Source organism: Diospyros lotus, chromosome 2, assembly GCF_014633365.1.
Source record: "Diospyros lotus cultivar Yz01 chromosome 2, ASM1463336v1, whole genome shotgun sequence".
In the NCBI taxonomy this organism is placed as follows: Eukaryota; Viridiplantae; Streptophyta; class Magnoliopsida; order Ericales; family Ebenaceae; genus Diospyros; species Diospyros lotus.
The window spans coordinates 6335948-6360164 of NC_068339.1; the positions used below are offsets into that span (position 1 = coordinate 6335948).

The following is a 24217-nucleotide window of genomic DNA, read 5'->3' on the forward strand; positions in this document are numbered from 1 at the left end:
AAACCGACCGACTAATCTTAATAAACCGAACTAATCGAAACTTAAACCGTGTTAACCAAACTGAACCGATAACAAACTGGAACACAAAAATAACCAAGAGACTGGACTTATTGTTGTCGCCAGCCACCTAGTCGCCCGATGATTCCAATGGTTAGAACTGATCATCGAATTTCCCTAACCCCGGTGACTCACATACCCAAAAATTAAAAGTATCCAATGATTAAATTTTAATAGATCTAGATTTCAAACTTTCAATGTAAAAGAGAAGTTGTACCCAAAAAACTTATCAAAAAACCATCGACGTCATCTTCGTCTCCAGCCATCAGCAGTAGTTTGCGTCGGCGTCATCTTCATCTTCGGCCTTTGTCTTCGTCTTAGCTATCGACGATGATGAAGGATGGTGGAGGGAGAGAGAAAAGACAGAGATGAGGCGACTTGATCTACGAAGCTTCAAAGAGCCTTCATCTTGATCATCGACGACGGTGAGGGATGGTGGAGGGAGAGAGAAAGGACAAAGAGATGAGGGCCGCACGACCAAATTTATGAAGAGATGAGATGAGGTAGTGTTGCGGCTAACCAAATCTAAAAGAGAAGATAGATAAAATGGCGAGAGAGAGATAGAGCGAGAGAAGGAGGAAGAGAAGAAAAGACATTAGGTAGACATGGGGTGTCGTGCCTACATGAGGAAGGGGGGTTAGTTTGATTAGGCAAGGGTGGGGTGTCGCGCCCACATGAGAGAGAGGGGCAATTCGGCTTGATAGGGGGCTTATTGTTATATGGTTCGGTTGGATTTTTTTGATTATTTTTTATTAAAATAATCAAATTAAACCAAATAATCGATGTTTTAAAAAAAAAAATAACTAAACCGAATGGCTCCTTCTGAAAAATCGTATCCAACATATCAAATTTGTCGGTTCAATTCGATTAGTTCGATTTAACTAAACTTTTGCTCATCTAATTATAGTAGGTGAATTGATTAGATTCAGTTTGTCTTGCGATTAAATCAGTTTTAAGCCAAAATTTATAGAGCCAACCAGCGCAATTATAGACTGTTCATGAATAAACTAGAATGAAATTATGCAAACACGAACTAGTCTCACAACCGACCACCAGTGACTCAATAATAGATGAACTTCACAATCTCCATATATTTCGGTTAAAAAGTAACATATCAAGTAACAACTAAGCTTTTTACTCGAAAGTAAATGCGGTGAAACATTACCAAGCCTTTAGAACTTGAACAAGACTACTACAGAGACAAGTGATACGATCACACAGCCCTCAACACCGAGAAAACAGCATCACAGCTTCTTAAATGAAGCACTCACTCACCAGCTAAAACAGAGCAACAAAATTTTTGCTTTTCTTTTTCCTCTACCCCTCTAAATATTCATTCACTCAGCAGTAGTACCACTTAACAACAATGATACATATCAGTCCGGTCGTAGCAAATCCAATAGAAAATGCAGAGAGAAGAAGCACCACCTTGGATTGCATTGCATTATTTAGCTTGGCTTCATTCATCTCAGTACCTGTAGCGAGGGGGCTTGTACGGACCTTCAACCGGGACACTAATATAAGCAGCCTGCTCCGGAGTGAGCTTCGTCAGCTTAGCTCCCAGTTTCCCAAGATGAAGGGCCGCCACCTTCTCATCCAAGTGCTTGGGAAGGACGTACACCTTCTTCTCATACTTGCCACTTGCCCTCTCGTTCCAGAGCTCAAGCTGAGCAATCACCTGGTTCGTGAACGAGCACGACATGACAAAGCTGGGATGCCCGGTTGCACATCCCAGATTCATCAACCGCCCCTCAGCCAGGACGATGATGCCGGTCTGGGTTTCAGGGAATACCCACCGGTCAGTTTGGGGCTTGATGGTGATTCGTTTTACACCCGGGTAAGTTTCAAGTCCATGCATGTCAATCTCGTTGTCAAAATGGCCGATGTTACAAACAATTGCATTGTTTTTCATCTGCTTCATGTGATGAACCATGATGATGTCTTTGTTTCCGGTGGTGGTCACGAAGATGTCAGCTTCTGATACAACATCTTCCAAGGTTAGGACTGGGATGCCTTCCATCAGCGCTTGAAGAGCACAGATTGGATCAATTTCAGTCACAATTACTCGGGCACCCGCACATTTGAGAGCAGCAGCACAGCCCTTGCCGACATCTCCATACCCACAGACAACAGCAACTTTACCAGCAATCATAACATCAGTGGCTCTCATCAGACCATCAGGAAGGGAGTGTCGGCACCCATACAAATTATCAAACTGCATTAAAACCATCATGTGTGATATCATTATCTGATACAATCTGACCAAGAGTGCATCAAAGCATTCATAATAACAAATGGACAACCCATCACTTCACAATTACGACAAGAATTCAGGTGGTGGCCAAATGTACTAGTTAATGCAAGAGTAAGTAATGCTTTATTCCATTATAACTGAAATGGAAATAAAACATCATCTGATTCCAATTTTTATGATGTTCTAATTTCTACTTTTTCAAACTAGGGGGACTTCCAGGATAATGACATGATTTACCATAATCTTTATATTCAAAACGATGCCAAACAAATGGAGAAGGTACATTCTCCTCCCGATTTACAAGAAAAAAATGAGAAGTTAAAACTCACAAAAATTACATAGCAATCAAACTAAAGATCTATATTATAAAAAGGGTAACTTAACAAAGGCTACGAAGAAAAACAAATTTTACAGGAAACCAATTTTGTTTCATACCTAGTAGGTTAATAATGAAAACTATACATTTACTAGAGCATCTTAAGTAAAAGTTTAGATATAAACAAAAAAAATAGTCTACATATGGTGTATATATACTGGGAAAAAGCCTACAATCGAGCCCTACAGAAATCTTGTGAACAATTTTAAGAAGGATGAAGTACAGGTTGCTCATATACAGGTTATTAAAAACATGTATTGCATGAAGGAAACATGTGTTTGCACTTGTGGACAAGATTCCAAGACTTTCAATTATATAATTGAATTACATTAGAAATCAGCATTTACCCTTTGTACTTTGCTCCAGATTGACGGAAGTGTTCACAAAATACATCTATGAAAACATGTGTTGGTATATATTATTCATATATGGTCGTTTTGGTGAAGAAGACTTGAAAAAAAAAAAAAGGGAATGAAAACTAAACTCAACCTATGGAATGACACTTGAAATTCCAAAACTTCAAGTTAATCAGATTTAATACGAAATGTGTAGAATGTAATATTAATAAAAATATAAATGTGAATGACATGATCATAAGACTTAAAAATCAAGTTATCCTTAGAAAAGGTTAGTTTAGATATCTCAAATAAAGTATTTAAACAGAAGGAAATTATTAAATGATAGTCACAAAATCAATAAGACAATTAAAGAGAATATGCACACCCAACATTTCATGCAATCATTTTAAAACTAAAAGAAAAGTAGAATTATAAGTTATAAGACGAGTTCTGTTGTATGGTCTACAAAGTCGGGCAATTAAACATCAACATTTATGAAATATAAACGCAAGCGAAATGAGAATGCTACAATGAATATGCAACTATGCAATCAATATATATATATATATATTTGTAATAAGATTCAAGTGATACTTATTGAGGAAGAAAAAAGTGTATGACAATTAAAATAATTTGAATGATATTAACAAAAATAAAAAAAAAAACATTGTAGCAACGTTAACAAAATGCATAAGTACACACTTGTTAGTAGAGTGGATGATATTAACAAAAAAATACATTGCAACAATATTATCTAGTCTTGCTAGCTGGGACATACCACAAGGATGCAGAAAATGCCATCGATCAAAATCTAGGGAATGGACATATTTAATTACAAAAAAAAAAAAAAATTGTTTTCCAATTTTCCATCCCTAGTTTTGTATTTCATCTCCACTTTTTTTTTTTCATAGAACATTTAGAAATAGCATCCAATTGTTGAATACAGAACTATTTTCTTATTTTTAAGAACTAAAAAATGCATTCAACACAATTAATCAAAAAATGTATTCAATTGTTATAAATGTAACATCATGTTACAAAAATATCTTTATGATATTGAAAATATTAATAATGATATTGTTGTTGCTATAGAATTAATACCATCAATAAATCATTTATGGTATTGCTAATATCATAATAGAAATAATAATCATTAATTCTTTTTCACATATCGGTAATATTACCAATGTTATAGTATTATATATTATTAGTCAAATTTTCTATTTATTTATGGTTCTAATATTTATAATGCTGATATTGTCAAAACTTCTAATATTAAATTATTGTTTATATTACATATTGTGACCAGAAGAAAGGAAACTAAAGAAAGGAAACGAGACAGAGAGAAACAAAACCTCAGATCTAAAAGTGCAAAGTATACTGATTGTACCTTGCTCTTGGTGACAGAGTCGTTAACATTGATAGCGGGGAACAGGAGAGAGCCATTAGCCTGCATCTGATACAGCCTCTTCACTCCAGTCGTCGTCTCCTCCGAAACCCCAACCAACCTCTCCTTCATCTTGTGGTACCTCTTTCGATCCACCTTAATTGAGTCCCGGATCAGTCCCAGAACTATCTGCAACTCCGCATTGTTAGTCGAATTCGGATCTGGAAGCTTCCCGGTCTTCTCAAACTCCTCCTCGGCCTTCACTCCCTCGTGGATGAGAAGCGTGGCGTCGCCACCGTCGTCGACGATGAGGTCGGGGCCGGATCCGGGGCCCCAGTCCAGAGCTCGCTCGGTGCACCACCAGTACTCCTGGAGAGTCTCCCCCTTCCACGCGAAGACGGCGGCAGAGTCCCTAGCGATGGCGGCGGCGGCGTGGTCCTGCGTGGAGAAGATGTTGCAGGAGCACCAGCGGACCGCGGCGCCCAGGGCAGTGAGAGTCTCAATGAGGACGGCTGTCTGGATTGTCATGTGGAGGGATCCGGTAATTTTGGCGCCCTTGAAAGGCTGCTGCGGGCCGAACTCGACGCGGCAAGCCATGAGCCCCGGCATCTCGACCTCGGCGAGCTCGATCTCGAGGCGGCCGAAGTCCGCCTGAGACATGTCCTTGACCTTGTACTCCCGACCCGACGACGTCTTCTCTACCAGCAGAGCCATTTCCGGCGGCAGCGGCTAGGGTTTTGGGTTGGAAGATATGGATAGACAGTAAGAATCGAAGCCAAGTCAGGAAGTGCAGGACTAATCGATGGGGTTGGTGGCGCATATACATATATAGGCGTGGTGTCTATGAAACGGCGTCGTTCTAAGTGTTTCCCCAGGCGGCTCTTACTCTGGTCACTGCTGAGCGTTGACGTAAATAATGTAAATAACAGGTAAAATAAAAACTTCATACCAAATAATTTTTTTTTTTCTTTTTGGATAAAATCACAAATGTTTGATTTATTATCACATACGAAGTGATTAAGAAAATTTATAATTTGCCACCCGTACAATGAGGAGTCCTATTAATTTTATTAAAACCTTGTTAGTAATATATTCATAGTTTTTCCTTTTAAATTTGTGAGTTTGAAATTACGGCCGGATGACATAAAAAAATGGTTGCAAGATTGATTCTTTTTTAAGAGAAATAATAATAATAATAATAATAATAATAATAATAATAATAATAATAATAATTGGAACTTTTTAACTATTTTTATTTAAAATTATATTTTTTATTTGATCTGTAGATGAAAACTAAGGTGCACCGTCTAACAATTAAAAGAGTGCTTGATGATGAATGAGAAGTCTTAAGTTTATCTTTTTTAAATATTAATTAATGTTGTCTTTTTTAAAAAAAAAAATTGTATGGTCTCTTGCCACACTAACAGTTAAAAGAGTGCTTGAAGATATTTAAGCAAAGTATTTTTTTTTTCTACATAAAAATATTTAAGCACATAAACTTAAATTTATCATTAGAATATTTGTCACTCTTAAAGACTTTGAAAAAATAAATTTAGCAAATCTAAGTACTCGAACGGATAATTTAACATAAGGAAGTCATTAGTTTTGAATTTTTGGAGCAGTCAGCTTTCATTTTTGGGCATCCGAAGGTAGGTAGGAGTTGGTGGAATGGGTTTGGTTGTCGAGATTTACAAGTAAATCACACCAAATATTATAAAATTTTAGCTTTTTTTTATTATAATCATTAAATTTTAATTTTTTATAATGTGATCATAAGTGTTTAGAATTTTTTATAATATGATCACATTTAATTTTTTTTCAAAATTAGTAGCGTAATGGTAATGTAATAAATCATAAAACTTACTTGTTAATTATGCAATAGCTTTTAATGAGATGCTGCCTCATATTAGTCTAATTCTTTTTCTTTCTCTATTTTTGTCTTCTTATTCTCTATTGTAACACTTTAATCGTTGTTTGTCGCCACCATTATCAATACTTCTGATTGTCGTTCATCACCATTACAGTCATTGCCGCCATTTACGTCAAGATCGTCGTTCACCATTTTATAACGTGGCTTGTTTACTTAATTTTTCTAAAACTTTTCATAATTTTAAATATTTTATTCTCAACGCTTCTAATCACAGCCCGCTTCTACTCACCATTCGTCCTAGCAAGATTGCCATTGGTATGGGTATGCGTTGGTTTTTAATTTCCAGTCATTTTGGGTCTAATTAATGATAACAATGTACTTCAATTTGCTACATGAACTGCTATTTGCAGGATGTGATCGATGCAAATACCTCAATGGTGGAATGGGGTATGGTAGAACTAATTAGGAATGAAGAAGCCATGAGCAAGCTCCGTGATGAACTTGACCTCCAAATCCCAAACTGGTGAAACCATAAGAGAATCTCACCTCCACAACCTCTCCTACCTCCAAGCATGTGTCAAAGAGACCTTGATGAGATTGCACCCGGCAGCGTCACTTCCCCTTCCCCATCGTGCCACCCAAAACTGTAAGGTGATACCGTGATGGGCTACACCATCCCCAAGGGCACCCAAGTTCATGTCAACGTATGGGCCGCCATTGGAAGAGACCCCCAGCATTTGGGAGGATCCTTTAGTGTTCAAGCTCGAGAAATTCCTGGATAACAATCATTCTAGTTTGGATTTCAAAGGGAACCACTTCGAATCGTTGCCTTTTGGTGGTGGAAGAAGGATTTGTCCCGGGTTGCCTATGGCTGTTAGGCATGTCCACCTAACTTTGGCTAGCTTGGCGTACCATTTTGAGTGGTCTCTCCCTCGCAAGAAGTCTCCTCAGGAACTGGACCTGAGTAAGAAATTTGGGTTAACTTTGGACAGAGAGCAACCTCTCATGCTCATTCCGAAACAAAGAAGGTAATCATTCATGCCTTTATCATCAATTAGACATGCAATGGTTGGTTGTGAAATTCAACAACTTGGCCAGCTACCGGATTTAGTACGATGTTGTAGGCCTTTTCCTATTTCAGATTACTCTATCTGGCAGTTTATATATGTTGGTAATATACATCGATTGTATCGGCCAAAAATAATAAAACCAAAAAATAATCCATCCAATTCAATTGTGCACCTCCTCATCTCATATATATTCTTCTGCACTGTATGGTTCTAACTTAAAATTCTATTTTTTGTAGAACCATCTCAATTTAAGTTATGTGACTGTATGTAGCATTCATCTCTGATATTTCAATCACGTTACGTGTGGTGGTTGCACCACCTCTTCAAATCCTAACGTGTTTGATTTGGCTACCCTATTATAGGGCCGGATTTGTTTGGGCATTTTAAAATTTTAACTATATATAGTTATCAAAGCAGTAAGATGGAAAGTGATAACAAAAATGTTTGATAAAATCAATTCAGGAAGGTGAGTACTATAATTTCTAAGATATAGAGAAATATACAACTGATTAGTGGTTAATTTTGTAAAAATTATGTTATAATTACACCTTTCTTTTGATCTTAAAAATGGCTTAAATTAGATATTAATATATATTTTATGGTTATATGCAAGTTTAAATTGAAAGATGAATGAAATGAAGTTCTAAAGTAAATAATAATAATATATAAAATTATATAATATATATATATCATTATATGCATGTATGTAATATATATATAATATATAATTTATTAATAACATTAAATTATTTTTTTTTAGGCATGAAGAATTCAAGCCAAGTCCATGAAGAAATCAAACCCATGAAGAAATCAAGCCCATGAAAAATTAAAGTTCATGAAGAATTCAAGCCCATGAAGAATTAAGGCCCAATTTGAGCAACTCATGGAAGATATTATTTGGAGAAGGCCCAAGGATTATTTTTAATCCTAATGAAGATTAAAAAACCAATTTATAGAAATCTATTTTTTTTTTTTTTGTATGTGAGAGCTTTATTAGGTGTGTTTTTTAGCTAAAATCCATTTAACTATTAGATGGGTATTATAGCTAAAATCCATTTAACTTTATAAGTGCTTTATTAGATATGTATTTTAGCTAAAATCCATTTAATATTATGTGTGTATTATAGCTAAAATCCATTTAACTTTAAGTGTGTGAGTGTCCATTAGATATAATTATGTCTAATTGAATAATTGAAATTGTGTGGTTTGTATTGCATCTTGTGGCCTATAAATAGTTCACTTAATTGCATTTGTAAGTGTGATTATTATTCTTGAATTAAAGTTTAGTTGTTTCCTTATAATTCTCTCTTTGAGAATTGTTCTTGTTCTTTCCCTTTTTCTTTAGTATTCTCTCTTGTGATCTTACTTCCTTCCTTTTTTTTTTTAAATTCTTATGTCATTTATTATTACTTTATTATTCACCGCCTAAATGGCCGATTAGTTTATGCCTTTAAATTTCTGCAATTTTAATTCTTGTCATTTAATTATTCACCGCCTAAATGGCCGGTTAGTTTCTACTATTTTAATTCTTGTCATTTAAATTCTGTTATTTAAATTACGTCGTTTAAATTCATGTCAATTAACTTTTAAATGGAAATGAGTAGATAAATCTAATCTTGGGTTAAGGCAAGGACAGTGTCCAACGCCAATGATTCCCAAAGAAAGCTGCGTTTTAAATAAGTAACATTAATTTAAATTTCAGTATGAGTGTATCTTAATTATTGAGAAATCACTAGGTTTGGATTGGAGCGTAAGCTTAACTTAGAGCTTTCATGTCACGCATGAGAGTTACTAGAACTGGAAACGTTATCATACCCAAAGCCGGATGATTAATTTAGTTGTCTTGTATATTAATTGTAATTGGATTTATGGTAGTTGCTTAAATTAGAATCTCACATATCATGTATGGGGATTGCTTAAACTAGAACTATCATAATCTCTAATTGCATTTAATAACAAACCCTCATATCTGAAATTAAATTAATGTTACTAACCTTATCTGTTAAAATTTGGGAATCAACGGGTTGGCACTGAAATTGTCTTAACTCAAGTACTATCCAATTTTATATTCTCACTTTAAATATTTATTTCAATTACTGCCTTAATTTATTTCCTAGTATCTGTTGTTTAAAAAACCATAAAAAAACTTTGTTGCCAATTTGTCCAAATGCGTGTGTGCTTGTGTGTGACATTCTTTTTATTTTACCATAAATAAATCTCTCAGTGGACGACCTGGAGTCATTCAGAAAATATAAATTTAAATTTGGACTACAACTGCACTCGTACACTGACGAATATAAACCTCTCACCTAAATCAAGAAAAAAATATAAAATTTTTATTATATTTTATTTTATATTTTAATTACAAGGTGAGAGTGTAGTCAACAACTTGCACTAGTACGTAAATTTAACCTTTTAAGGATACAAGATGTAATTAAAAATTGTTGGACACATAGATTGAAGATATTTTAAATCAACAGATAATATTAGAAGAACAACTTGAAATGTATGTTATTAATCATCAATTGTTCTAATTAAGTGGAGACAGAGAGAATATTAAATTACACATTTTTTCAACAGAGAAAATAATAGAAAACAAAAAATTACCAAAAATAGAACGATTGGGTGTAAGACGAAATTTAGCCTATAAAAATCAAAAGAGGGGTAGAAAAAGACAAAGTTGGAATATTTATTTAATTGGGACCGAACATCTGAAAAATTGAAAATCAAAATATACCAATTAAAAAAGATGTGACTTCAATTGGAAGGCCTACATAATGGAATAATTTGTCTCAATTGGGTCCTCTCTTACGTACCTAACCCCGGGCTGATGATTGTGTCTCAATTTCAGCTTTGATTTTCTTCCTCTCATTAATATCCATTGCTTCAAGGACTCGTTCTCCATGCTACGCCCACTTCATAAAATTTTTATTTACGTTGCATTAGTTGCTGTCTTTTGTTTTGTTGGGATAATCATTGCATTAATTACAGTTGGAAAAATTTTGCAAGTATTTTCCCTCTCTTTGTTAATCAAGAAGATATTTAAACAACTAAGTCATACAAATTAAGAAGAAATGTTTAAGTGGAAATCAACAATATTAAGTTTACAATAAAACATCTCTTAAATTTCTAAAGCGTACGTCTCACACGTCTAAATTAAACATTAAGAAGATAATATTTAGTAGTATCATCACCAACATGAAATATTGCAGAAGATAACAATAATTGAAATGAAAAATTGACAATCCAAACAGGTATATATATATATATATATCAGCTTCCATTACCTACCTAGCTAGAACAATATACTAAACATTAATTTTCACCAATTATGCGTTTCCACGTACATTAATCATCACCATCTTCGTTTTGGAATTAGCATGAGAGGCTGTTCTCTCTCCATATTGACCCCATATTTCTGAGTCATGTTTACCTGTTGAGCAGCCATGTCGCGAGGGAGAGACTACTCAAAATGGTAAACTAAGATGGCCAAAGTCAGGTGAATTAGTTGCCTGGCAGCCAGATGCAGGCCAGAACAAATCCTTCTTCCACCACCGAAAGGCAACAACTCGACTCGAAGTCATTCCCCTTGAAATTAATCCAAAGCGGATGAGTTGGTATATTCAGACCTCTCTGGATTGAACAAGAGAGGATCCTCCCAAATGTTGGGGTCTCTTCCAACGGCCCAAACGTTGACAAGAACTTGGCTGTCCTTGGGGATCGCGTAGCCCATCACCTCGCAGTTTTGTGTGTGGCAAGGCGAGGGAGAAGAAGTGGCGCTGGAGGGTGCAATCTTAGGGTCTCTTTGACACATGCATGGAGGTAAGAGAGGTTGTGGAGATGAGACTCTCTTAGGGCGTCACCAGACACCAGCTGCCCGCTGGGATTCGGCAATCAAGTTCTTCATGGAGTCTTATGCATGGATGGCTTCTTCATTCCTAATTAGTTCTGCCATGCACCCCTTTTCCTTCCATGGACTGCCTTACTGTCTACTTGACCAATATTTAACATCCTGACCTAACAAATCAAAGACTTAAGTACGATTAATCAACTGAGGCAATCCAGGTTTCAACTCACATGAGACCATTGCCTTGGAATGTTTTATCTTGTGAAGATGCTTTCAGGTTGAAACTTTTGTATATAATTAAGAAAAAAGGTTCATTTCAATTGACTCACAGTGTTGGGAACAGAAGCAACCAATCCTTACCAATCTTTGTCTTCATCGTCATCGAGCGCATCCGTCTCCCACGCGGCCCTTCTCCATGGCCCCATCATTGGAAACCTGCTCCAGATGGGACCCAAGAAAAGAGGGTGGTGATTCCAAGAAACCTGCAGATTTTCTCGATGCTTTGCTCGACGATCCATTTACGGATGATCAGATCAATTGCTTGTTCTTGGTACGCACAGTACCAACACACTCTTTCCCTCTCTTACTCTTTGGTTATCTCTTTCTCTAGCTATAGAACTGTTCATGACAGGAACTGATACAAGTACCTCAATCGAATGGGCCATGGCGGAACTGATGAAGAACCCAAAAGTCACAAGCTTCGTGAAGAGCTTCATCAACAAATCCTAGCCGGTGAATCTTTAAAAAAGTCTCATCTCCACAACCTCCCTTATCTCCATGCACGTGTGAAAGAAACTCTTAGACTACACCCTCCACTGCCGCTTCTTCTTCCTCACCTCGCCCTTGAGAGCTGTGAGGTGAGAGCTACACCATCCCCAAGAACAGCCAAGTTCTCGTCAACGTATAGGCTATTGGAAGAGACCCCAACATCTGGTAGGATCCAGGGGCGATCTTGCTAAGGTGCAGCCAGCAGTGACCAGAAGCATTGATGGCAGCGGCGGCGGCTGCAACGGCAGTCAACGGCATGGAGGCGTTGATGATGATGGCAGCGACCATGTCGGAGGTGAACAGCGATGGAGAAGTCGATAGCGGCTGAAACAGTGGCGAACGACGATTAGAAATGGGGAGAAGCAGAGCGCCGGCTGGTGAGACATATGCCTTAGAGATGGCAAATAGGCTGACCCAACCCACCAAGCAAAATATGGGCCATGTCAAGCTAGTGATACGTGGCCTGCAGTCTAACCCACCAAAATAACTCGTGAGCCGACTCATCAATTGATCCGTTAAAATGGCCCAATCCGACCTATCAAAAAATAAAAAAAATATTTAAAAAATTATGTTCATAAAATTAAGTTTATAATAAACATAATTTTACGAACATAAAAATTATAAGTAAACATTATTTACTTATAAATATATTTTAAAAAATAAAAATAAATGACCCACAAGTCGATCCAAACAGCCAAGCCAAGGGTCGGCCAGACAAATCCTGGCCCAACTCGCCTTGGCCCATTTATTAAGGGCCAGAAGGCTCTGTTAGGCCCCAATTTTCATTGCCCTAGCCTGACCCGCCTCTCTTGCGGGCCAAGCGAGAGGCGGGCCACCTGACTCGGATCTCCCATTTGTAATCTTTAGATGTGCCTATGTTAAATCCTTGAATATAATAAATAATTATTTTAATTTTATTATTAAAATAAAATTAATAATTTTTTAATTTTTAATATATTATTAGGGAATTAGAGACTAAAATAATAATGGTCTATATCCCCAACACCTTGAGCCAGTTCTGGAAAAGCAATAGACAAAAATGAAAAGACAGAACGAAAAAGAAAGGATTTGTACTAACACATGACAGCATTCTATTAATAGTTATTTATAATTAATAAAAGAATTTTATTATTTATCATATCAACGTTACCAACTTGGCTTGAAAATTTTTAAATGTGATTATGTTATAATTTTTTTAAAATATTTATAATTATTTATAAATAATTAAAATTCAATAATCACAATAGAAAAGACACTAATATTTTGTGATCTTAGATGTGATTTATTTGAGATTGACTCTACAAATTTTTTTTTATCATTAATAAATTAACTATAATTAAGCTAGTTTAATGGTATGAATGAGGTGATTTGATTATAATTCACCTCATGTGATGTAATGATTCAATAATGAAGCATAATATAATTTAGTTAACTCATATATTGAGTATATATATTTGGAGTAAAGCATAAATTTAGTTTTGAAATCATATATAATTCCATTAGGATAATTTCACCTACCTCCCCCGTTTACCCTCGTCCCTAACCTACTCAACCATCATTACATTGCCATTTTTGCGTTTTATTCCCTCCCTCCCTCACATACACAATAGTCAATTGGTTTAGCCCGCATGGACAGATTAGTTGGTTGAGAAGAGGGCACAAAGTACTTTTCGTGGTGAATCTTAAACCAAGATCGAGGATCGAGTTTCGCAAGCGGCAGTGTGGGAGTACTTTTCTTCAAAGTGAGGGGAGCTCCTTGTGCGTAGTGAGTCTGGGTCTAGTCACTACGTTCGACTGAATCACCATGATTAATCTTCCTCATATTTTGTCAAGTCGGGTATGAAAGACGTCGATGATAAGCGATTTCACCTTTTTGATCAATAGTCAATCGGTTTACTTTTGGCCAGAGTTCTTATGTCCCAATCTCCATCCTATTGCGGGCGGCCACCCCTTGCCTTCTGGAAACCTAACCTCACCTGAACCTCTTTCATTATTTAATCTGTAACCCACCCCATGGCTTGTACTTGGGGACAACACCAAACGTCACTTCTCGCTTTCCATCTCATTTAATTCCAAATCATATCTGATCATGATGACACATCATACAGTACACTACAAGATCTTCACCATTGATTTCAATCTCTTCGCCTAGTGGTCCAAGATTTTTCTAAAAGATTTAATATATGTGTAGGAATAAATTCATCATTTAACCTTATCTACTTGGCGCGGTCGATTAGTATTCACCCACAGGGCACTTTTCATGTCATATCAAATTTCTTTTTCGTAGACGAGACGGGTACGGTGAGGGTCGCTCCAACTGATCTCTATTCTGTTAGTTAAGATGAAAATAAGGAATCAAAATCAGAATTCAACCCCCAATTAAACTTCTTATAGTCAATTCTCCTATAAGGTGTTTTTGTCAATTAAGATAAGGAAAAAAAATATCAATTATAAGAAGTATTTTAGATGATTGGTCTTTTTAACGTGTTTGTTAAATTTATCTAATTATTTTTACAAAAATCTTCACGTGATCTCTTATTTTTCATTTTTAAGATAAATTTATCTAATATTCCCCCAGATAAATTTATCTGGCTCTTTCTAGATAAGGCTCAATTACTTATATGCCCCTTATAAAATAGTTAATGCCATTTAATTCATTTTAAAGATTTAAATTTATTAAAAAAATTTATTTATTTAACTCTTATCATTAATATTATTTAATATATTTTTAAATTGTTATATGTTTTGACAATTTTTAAATTTTAAATGACATTATTCATTTCATTGATTTTTAAAATTTAAATTTTTCTCTCTATATATATATTTTATTAACTAATATAATTCATTTCATCAATTTTTAAATTATTTTATTCAATTTTATATTTTATTACCTATTATGAAAATATGTTTTGGTCATTTTTAATTATCTAGGTGGAATTATTCTAATTCTAACAATAATTATTTCTACTTTTCAACTCTTTTTAAATTTATTTTTAAACATGAATTTAGAAAATAAAATATTATTTTTAATTTTTTTGACAATTCATATTAATCATAAAATACTATTTTAATCATAAATTTGTTAATCAGGATATTTTGGTAAAAAACTCTTATCTTGATGCTTATCATATGCATTAACAAATACATAAAAAAAAAATACAATTATCAGTGGATTCCAAAAAATTTAACAAACGCTCTTATAGAAATCTTAGAATATTTTCCAGTCTTATCTTGATCATTTTATATCTTGATTCGGAATGCATTCCAAATTTATCTTAATATCTCTTATTTTTCTCATTTTAACAAATGTCCCAAGTAAAAATTTAACAAAATTAAAAACTAATTGTCACGTGACAATCTAAATTGTTGGAATCATCCGGAACCCCCCCCCCCCAATGAACATTGAAAGACGCTAACCCAAACAAAGACAAAAATTGATTGTAGAAAAAATGTTAAAGATGAAGAGCTTAATAGACCTGGAAAAAAAGATTGGAGAAGAGGAGTTATAGGCGCAACGAAAGACTAAATTGGGATTACAACCACCAGATCCGATGGCAGCGGCGTCTGCTTTGGTAAGGAGCAGATCGAGCGGTTTATGATTTTGGAATATTTTGTAATGTAAAATAAATAAAATTAAAATTTATTAATAAATAAATGAAATAGAAAAGAGAATATAGAGTATAATTGGAGCGGACATAATTTTTGAAGTAAAATTAAAATAATAAATAAATTATTTATAATATAATAGGAAACAAAATAAGAAATATGGTTGGAGTGGGGCTGATATTAAATTTGATAATTCTAGACACATGCTATCAAACGTATTAATTAATAATAGGCCCAAAGTAGGAACTGAGGGCGAGGGTGGCATGAATAGAGCTAGAGTAGGAAACCTAGGCCTCGAAGCCTATGAATCCATCTTCGGATTACAGCCCAGGCCCATGGCCGAGTTGGGCCAGGACAAATTTTATTTTTGTTTTTTTGTTATTGATGTCCCATGCCTGTCCATTGCTCGGCTTTGGACAGGCATCCCTTAATTATAAGTACTAGAGGGACTGGGGTTAAGCACGTATCATATATATATATGACAAATACGCAACTTTAAATATAGTATACAATTTAATTCAAAAACATAATAATAATTTGTTTGTATAAGAATACACAAATTTTGTTATATATAGACTACACTGTTGGATACACAACCATTAATGATGCTATTTGGGATGTTGGGGGCTATTATTTGGTTTTGCTTTTTAGATACAATGCAATTTTGGGTTGTAATTTGTTGTAGGGGTTGTCCTTTCTTTTTTTTTTTCTTTTTTTGTCATTTGCTCTCCATTAGGAAAAATTATTAGATTTTGATTTCTAATTTTTTTAAAGGCTGACCAATTCCATATATAATGAACAGTGAACAAACCTAGCTAGATGTGTATTCATATATATCAGAAGGTGACAATTTTGACTTTAGGAACATAATTATAAAGTAATGGCATGTGCAACCAATGACATTCATTTCGTATGGATATGAAAATGGTACACTTTTCAAAGAAAAAAATCAGTTGGTACAGTATTTAATTTCTCTTATTTATATAATTATTTATTTTAGGACCAAACACACTCGTGCTTAAGATCATGTATGTGCATAATTATGCTTCATTTTAACGTTTCCATGAGCTTAACAAAATACTAGTCATTTAAATTATATTTTCTTGCAAAATAAATTTGATTTTTTTTTTTTACTTTAACTATACAATGGAAATATATATATATATATATTTTTAATGAGACTTGGTGGATAATGGATATATGCAATAAAACCATCAGAAGACTTGTGGCAAACATGACCCCACTGTTTCACATGTGGCTAGACAGCTGAGTTGCGGCTACTGATTGCTTCAGCCAATAAATAAATTATGGTTGCTTTGAATGTGCATGCCCTTTGTTGCAGGCCACAGGATCTGCCTTGATTTCTGGCAAAGTATTCATATTCTTAATTAGCAATGGCCCATGCAAATGCATACCCGCCCTTTTTTTCTCATGGAAGGACTATATAATCAATATTATTATGGGATAATATGGAAAACTCCAAATAGCATCATTGGTTGCTAGCTAGTGAATTAAGAAGAGGACGCCAATTGCAATTGCAAGCCAATGCCATCCGAATTGAACTATTATATATATGGATTAAATCAATTCAATATTATTGGGTATATATGGGATTAAACTATATATATATTATGGAAATTAAACAGCCTCCGTCGACAAAGTATCATCTGAACTATTATATATGGAAAACTCGCACCAATGCCATCACTAATGCATGACATGGATGGAATTTGGATGAGAAAAGAGAATGGGATTGGAGGAGAGGCAATGATAGGTTGCTAGTGAAGAGGACGCCACGTGTGAAGAAGATGAGGAGGTGGTTGCTAGGTGGCAATCAGGGAGGCAGTCGCCGTCGGAGGAGGAGGAGCCAATGAACATGGCGTTACCTTTTACCTCCCCCACCCCTAAAAAAGGACTTCACGTTGGTTCTGTCGCGTGCTTTCCCCAAAGCCAAACCACTTCAAGGGCTCCAATTGCTTCCCTATCCTCAATCAAAGGCGGCGATATCTTCCCAAGCCGGATCTGCCATGTGCGGCCGTAGCTTTCAGCCCGACCCCCGATCAAGTGAGGGAGGTATCAAATTCGACGCTTAGAATGCGCCTCCATCAAGGGCCATGTGTCGGCTCTCTCGCCTATGGGATGCTGCCACGCCACGTCATCTCCGACGGCGACCTTTCCTTCGCTAACGTGCAGTCACGGCGATGTTTGCGGTTCACAAATAAGCAGATGAATTTTAATTGGACAAAGCAGAGGGGATGGAATGGCCCCAATTGGACCGTTAACTTTGATTTATTGAGCAAAAGCATGTGCACATGTGACATGCCACCATTTTTTTGTTATCTATCAGAATCGAACTTTATTATTTCAATATGTATGTTTTAAACAAATTGATAAGACATATAATAATTTAAAAACTTTATATATTAAATAAATATAAAAAAATTTATGTCCATGATTCTTTAAAGAAATTTGAATCGAATTATACACAAAAAAAAAAACTATTATGATTTCTTATTACAAGTGATGTATATGTGGACCAAGTTCTAGTTAAATTCAATAAGAGGGCTGAAAAAAAATCTTGAGAAAAACTTAAAAGAAGACTATAAGGAAAAAAACTTGGGCTTAATGATCTTCCCAATAAACACACACTAACCCACCCAATCACGAAGCCTACAAAACACAAACTCAATATTTGAAGATAAAGCATAGGAGTCAAAAAAATAAAAAAGTTTTGCACAAAAAATTAAGCCCCCCAGAGACCCTCTATGCCGAGAGATCATTGAGAGAGTCTCCACATACTTTTGCGAAAGGACTTCTAGGAGTGTCATAATTCGGTCTCTCAGAAAGTCTTCCAACAGAACTAAAGGTGCAAGCAAATATCTTCAAAAATCTTTCCAAGAATCACGTAAAATATAAGGTTTAGCCATAAAAATTCAAATCTTAATCTCAAAATACCAAGAAAGATTATTAATAATTCTTCAACTCCTCTCTAAATAGGCAAATCCTCATTTCACAAAGGTTCGTCACTTTTGTTCAAAAAAGAATTCACTAATTCTTCTAAATACAGAGATTTAACTTAAACATTAAAGTGTTTAAGCAAGAAATTTTCTGCATCCTCCTTTTATGTGATGTCTTGACAACTTGAAAATGATTATTTTACATCAAAATTCTATTGTTGTAATCAATCAACAACAATAAGGGTACTTAATAATTGGGTTATGTATGATAATTAATTACCAAACTGACATTTTTATAGAAATATATCTATTTTAAAAGATACAGCAATAACAATTATACAGTTGCAGAATTAGAAAGAAATTTGGCTTGCTAAAGAATTTGTACAAGTGACAAAGAACCCAAGCCGAGGTCAATTCTTAAGCTCTGTTTATCTTTCTAAATGCGAGTGCAGATAATTGGCAGGTCCCATGAAATCTTGGGGATATTTATTGTGTGTCGTTAGCCAAACAATTAAGTAATGGCTAAAAAGTTGGGTTATTAATGTCCATATCCACATGCATTATCTCTAGGCAATTCCCCCGCAAACCTTGCAGTAAAGACATTAATCCATAGTCGTCCACAAATAATTCTTAGACCTGCCTGCCCTTAACTAAAGAATTTCTTGAAGTATGTCTCATCCGATATCATATCACGGAGAATAAAGATAACCAACAATATCATCATACATATATACATAAACATTGAATTGATGGACGATGGTAACTGACTACAGTGACTTCAGTAGTAATCTTTATACATGGTCGGTGAATTTACACCGCACATCGGACAAACAGTACGTAACTGCGGGTGTGCGCTTTCGTAAATTTGGAGAGCGTAAAGGGGGCGGCAGCAGCAGATATGGTGGGCAAGGCATGCTTGCTTAACGACCAAAACTACCAAGAGAGATGGAATCCCCGCAAAAGCAGTAATCACGATGCAGTGGGACCCCTGTTGTTTAGTTTAATCACGCCATACCCCCCGCGCCTTTTTACGTCTATTTATACCCCTTCCCCTTCCTTTCCACCCCTCATACCTTCACACTCATCTCTCTGTCCCCCACACAAATCCAATGGCAACTTCTATGCTCCTCTCGCTCATTGTCCTTTTCTCCCTCCTTGCCCCCACCCTCATCTCCTCCTCCCCCCTTCCTGACCCCGAAACAGTGGTACAAGAATTACACAGGTATGTATATTTATTTATTTATTTAGAATTTATGTATGTACACAACTTCATCTTATAATGAAATAAAAGATTTTACTACATTATTGTTGCATGTAAACTTGGGGCGTGACACTGGGTGTGTACGTTCTAATGGGCTGTATTATGGGCATTAATTTATTGTTGTTTGCAGGAAGGTCAATGCATCGAGGAGGAACTTGGGTTATCTTTCCTGTGGTTCCGGAAACCCCATCGATGACTGCTGGCGGTGCGACCCCGACTGGGAGAAGAACCGCCAGCGGCTGGCCGACTGCGCCATCGGCTTCGGCAAGAATGCCATTGGGGGGAGAGACGGGAAGATTTACGTTGTGACGGACTCCGGCGACGACGACCCGGTGAACCCGAAGCTGGGGACGCTCCGGTACGCAGTGATCCAGGACGAGCCTCTGTGGATCATCTTCGCACGAGACATGGTGATCCAGCTAAAGGAGGAGCTCATCATGAACTCGTTCAAGACCATCGACGGCCGGGGAGCGAGCGTGCACATCTCCGGCGGGCCTTGCATTACGATACAGTACGTGACGAACATTATTATACATGGGATCAACATTCACGATTGCAAGCAGGGGGGGAACGCTATGGTACGGAGCAACCCACGGCACTACGGATGGAGGACGATATCGGACGGCGATGGGGTGTCGATATTTGGGGGGAGCCATGTGTGGGTGGACCACTGCTCGCTCTCCAACTGCCACGATGGCTTGATTGATGCAATCCAAGGGTCCACGGCCATTACCATTTCCAACAATTACATGACCCACCATGACAAAGTCATGCTGCTGGGCCACAGCGATACCTACACTCAGGACAAGAACATGCAGGTCACCATTGCCTTCAATCACTTCGGGGAAGGTCTTATTCAAAGAATCCCTAGGTAAAAAACCTTTTCCTTTCGGAGCATCAATGAATTTGTTTATTTGGGATTAAAAGATCGATCGGGAATTCAATGTAAATACGAAAATCTGTAGATTATCTTGAAGATTAATGATGTTTGGAACATGCATGCATGCAGATGCAGGCACGGCTACTTCCACGTGGTGAACAATGACTACACCCACTGGGAAATGTATGCCATTGGAGGAAGCGCTGACCCCACCATCAACAGCCAAGGCAACCGATTTCTGGCTCCCAGTGACAGGTTTAAGAAAGAGGTTAGAATTCCCAACTTTCTTTTCTTTCCTTTTTCTTTTCTCGGTATGCATTCACACTAATGGAAAAATTTGAAAAATGCAGGTGACAAAGCACGAGGATGCACCTCAGAGTGAATGGAAAAACTGGAACTGGAGATCGGAGGGAGACTTGATGCTGAATGGAGCCTTCTTTACACCATCTGGTGCAGGAGCTTCGTCCAGCTATGCCAAGGCATCTAGCCTTGGAGCCAGGCCATCTTCTCTGGTGGGGCCCATCACCGGGGCTGCGGGTGTACTCAGCTGCAAAAAAGGTTCCCGCTGCTGATCAAAACCCTAAATTCAACTCCACTTTAGTGGAAAATTAAGGGTACGAGGGAAGAAAAATGAAAGGAGGGCACAAGAAGTCTAAGTCGTATCTACCGCTTGGATTTGCTTTTTTCTTTTCTTTGCCCCCCCTTTTTTTTACCTTTGAATTCTCCCCGCCCCAGCAACCTAAGCTAGCTAGCCTCCCCTCCAGTTTTATATATATTTTTTTCACCTTTTGTTTTTGCTTGTGTTTTTTTTTTTTACTTGATTGACGTCAAATGTACAACCTCGGCCTGCAGCTCTGGGCAACCATTGGGGATGCTTTTGTCAATTCCTCTTGGCCTCGAGATAGCAAGGTTCAGAAGTGTTGATCATTTATCTCTATATACAATATATACATGATTAGTTATCTATTTACACATATTAAGCCTCTCTTAATTTCTCTCTTTCATTGATATATGCAAGAATAAGCTTTCTGTTGAAAGCAAGTGAGACAAATATATATATATATATATAATAAAGCAATTAGAGAAGTTGGAAGAGAAGATGAATGAAGTAGCTAGAGACACTAGCTAGCTAGGGAACAAAAGATAAGATCCAGACATGAGAGGTCATCAATGGGCTCAATGCATGGCAATAATATTCCCCTACTAATTAATTAAATTTTATATAACATGGATCCATCGTGCCTATAACACTAACTTACGATCTTGGACTTGTACACTTGTCATGTTCCACGTTACGTACTATATTCTATGAGCAATTTGTTCAACCTAACTCTGCTACGTACGTACACAAATTGAACTTTCGTGCAAAATTAATACCATCCCACGTACTCTCACATAATTTTAACTTTAAACTTTCTATATATTGAATGACCCGACTTTTTCATATTCATGTGTCGGTAGCAGAAAAGAAGATAATATAGTTGGAGTGGTTATTTAGTTAGTTATTTAAAAAAAAAAAAAAAAAAAGGAGGAAGTAGAAGTGGTTAGTCGCTGACATGTGACAAAAATTAGTAGATAAGACAAGATATATATTAAGATGATAAACATCATTATCAATAAAGAAAATCTCTCCAAAATTAAGAAGAAATCAAAAGAAACGAGACCTCACCAAACTAAGCAAAACCTCTCTCGACAAATCTTTTATAAACAGAACTCGATCGGTCTAATTAAGCATGCAACTATATATATACCTTCTTTGTCCTTTTCTTTTCAAAAGCTCTTGGAGCTTCTTATAACAGATGGGCCATTATATCTTGACGAGGTTTGAGATAATTCTTCAATTATTTTGTAGATTCATTAGTAGATTGTTTTAACTGAAGCCATGATTATTTATGCTCTTGTTTATATAAATGGCTATATTTATTAAAATATATATATATATATATGAAATTCATAAAGAATAAGGTATTTTGAAAGAAGGAAAAAAAAATTGTAATTATGAGATATTTGAACTGTAAATCATGACAGATCCTCCTCAACGAACGGACGCACCACCGTCAATTGACGCTATTGGAGGGGCCCACTCGAGCATTTAGCGGAAAGAAGAAAGGAACAACTTATTAGGGTTAGAGAGGGAAGAGGAAGGAAGGAAGGAAGGAAGGAAGGAGCAGGGGCACATGCAATCTGATCTTCTTTTAATGGTGGATGTGGCTCTGTTTTTGAAGAAGAGTGATTGTTGAATTTAATTAAAGTATATATATATTAATTAGGACTACTGTCTCTTTGACGAATTTCGGCGCTTTTTCCGGCATGCGATACCCACCCACCATAGAAACACGAAAATGGATGGAGGTCAGTATAATTTTATTTCTATTATTATTATTATTATTATTATTCAATTTATTTATTATAATTTTAATTTAATAATAAATATATAAAAAGAAATGTGTGATGTAATAATAATATACAACATTTCTGAGAAAAAGGAATCCCACGTGTAAATCATAAGGGTGACACGAGCGTCGAGGCAGATAGCCTCCACAGAAGTGCCTTTCTAGTCCGTCGGATACTGTGACGACTATATTCGATATGATATGATGGCTCCGTACGCATGCGACAAGCAAGTAAAATAATTAGTTGTTCAATCACTGCCTGCCCCAAAGCAACCCATCTTGGGTTCTCTTTGCTTCGATTCAATTAAAATATACTTTCCAATTCTAAGGTTTAATTAATACCCAATTAATGGAAATATTTTTAATATTTCAGAAATTAAATATTATTTAATGGACATAAGATTGGATTTCAATCCAACCATTGGAATCAATCGATCCTTAATCCTCCGTTGGAATGTTGCTGTTTTGATAGAAATAAATAAACATGCAATTAATATATATGTTGCAATAAAAATATTATTATAAGACTTTAGAATATATTTATCTTGGGTACCAAAAGGTGAAATCCCTCACCCCGGGAGCCCCTCTCTGACTGCCCCACACCACGAGAGAGGAGGTAAATCAGGTACACGGCACGAGAGAATATATTTATCTTACACGGACGAGAGAGAGAGAGAGAGAGAGAGGATTAAAACTGTAGTAAAATATATAGACTTTTGAGGAGGAGTAGAAGACATCCGCCATTAAAGGAGGGGGGGGGGGGGGGGGGGGGGGGGGTTGATGAAGAAGAATTAGAAGCATACACATACACTGCACTGCAGAGAAATAGAAAAAGAAGAACAAAGCATGTGGCAGACAAAAGAATTAAAAACCTTGAATAGACCTCATAATTTCATTTCAGGAAATGGAGATTTAATTAGAAGCATGGTTTAAGTGGTTGTCCGCAAAGCACGGTCTTTAATTATTATCTGCTCAAGGCTGCCTAAATCTGCTAATTGACCACTGCTTCCGCGCCAAATCAAGTTGCTTCTTCTAATTATTATTTATATATATATTTGGTGGGATTTTTGCAGTTTTAGCCACACAAAAAAAAAATTAATTAACAAAAACTCTAGGATGGCTGGGTCATTTTTAATTTATTTTATTTAATATA

The 24217-nt window shown here is 36.1% G+C and overlaps 2 protein-coding genes across 2 annotated transcripts; one reads left to right on the forward strand and one right to left on the reverse strand.

The window, feature by feature from the left end:
• Positions 1-1124: 1124 nt before the first annotated feature.
• Positions 1125-5217, reverse strand: LOC127795352 (adenosylhomocysteinase 1-like). The gene is made up of 2 exons (XM_052326969.1): positions 4416-5217; positions 1125-2272 (listed from the first exon to the last, which is right to left on the reverse strand). The coding sequence occupies exons 1-2, from the start codon at positions 5124-5126 to the stop codon at positions 1526-1528; spliced, it is 1458 nt and encodes a 485-aa protein (XP_052182929.1). The 5' UTR covers positions 5127-5217; the 3' UTR covers positions 1125-1525.
• A 14368-nt stretch (positions 5218-19585) lies between these two features.
• On the forward strand, positions 19586-21645 carry LOC127795923 (probable pectate lyase 18). The gene is made up of 4 exons (XM_052327903.1): positions 19586-19752; positions 19922-20662; positions 20801-20939; positions 21022-21645. The coding sequence occupies exons 1-4, from the start codon at positions 19640-19642 to the stop codon at positions 21241-21243; spliced, it is 1215 nt and encodes a 404-aa protein (XP_052183863.1). The 5' UTR covers positions 19586-19639; the 3' UTR covers positions 21244-21645.
• Positions 21646-24217: the final 2572 nt, after the last annotated feature.

Coding starts and splice junctions, on each gene's coding strand:
- LOC127795352 (XM_052326969.1), bottom strand. CDS start 5,126: ATGGCTCTGCTGGTAGAGAAGACGTCGTCGGGTCGGGAGTACAAGGTC. Junction 2,273..4,415: donor ACTCTGTCACCAAGAGCAAG/GTACAATCAGTA, acceptor GTTTTAATGCAG/TTTGATAATTTGTATGGGTG.
- LOC127795923 (XM_052327903.1), top strand. CDS start 19,640: ATGGCAACTTCTATGCTCCTCTCGCTCATTGTCCTTTTCTCCCTCCTT. Junction 19,753..19,921: donor GTGGTACAAGAATTACACAG/GTATGTATATTT, acceptor TGTTGTTTGCAG/GAAGGTCAATGCATCGAGGA. Junction 20,940..21,021: donor GTGACAGGTTTAAGAAAGAG/GTTAGAATTCCC, acceptor TGAAAAATGCAG/GTGACAAAGCACGAGGATGC.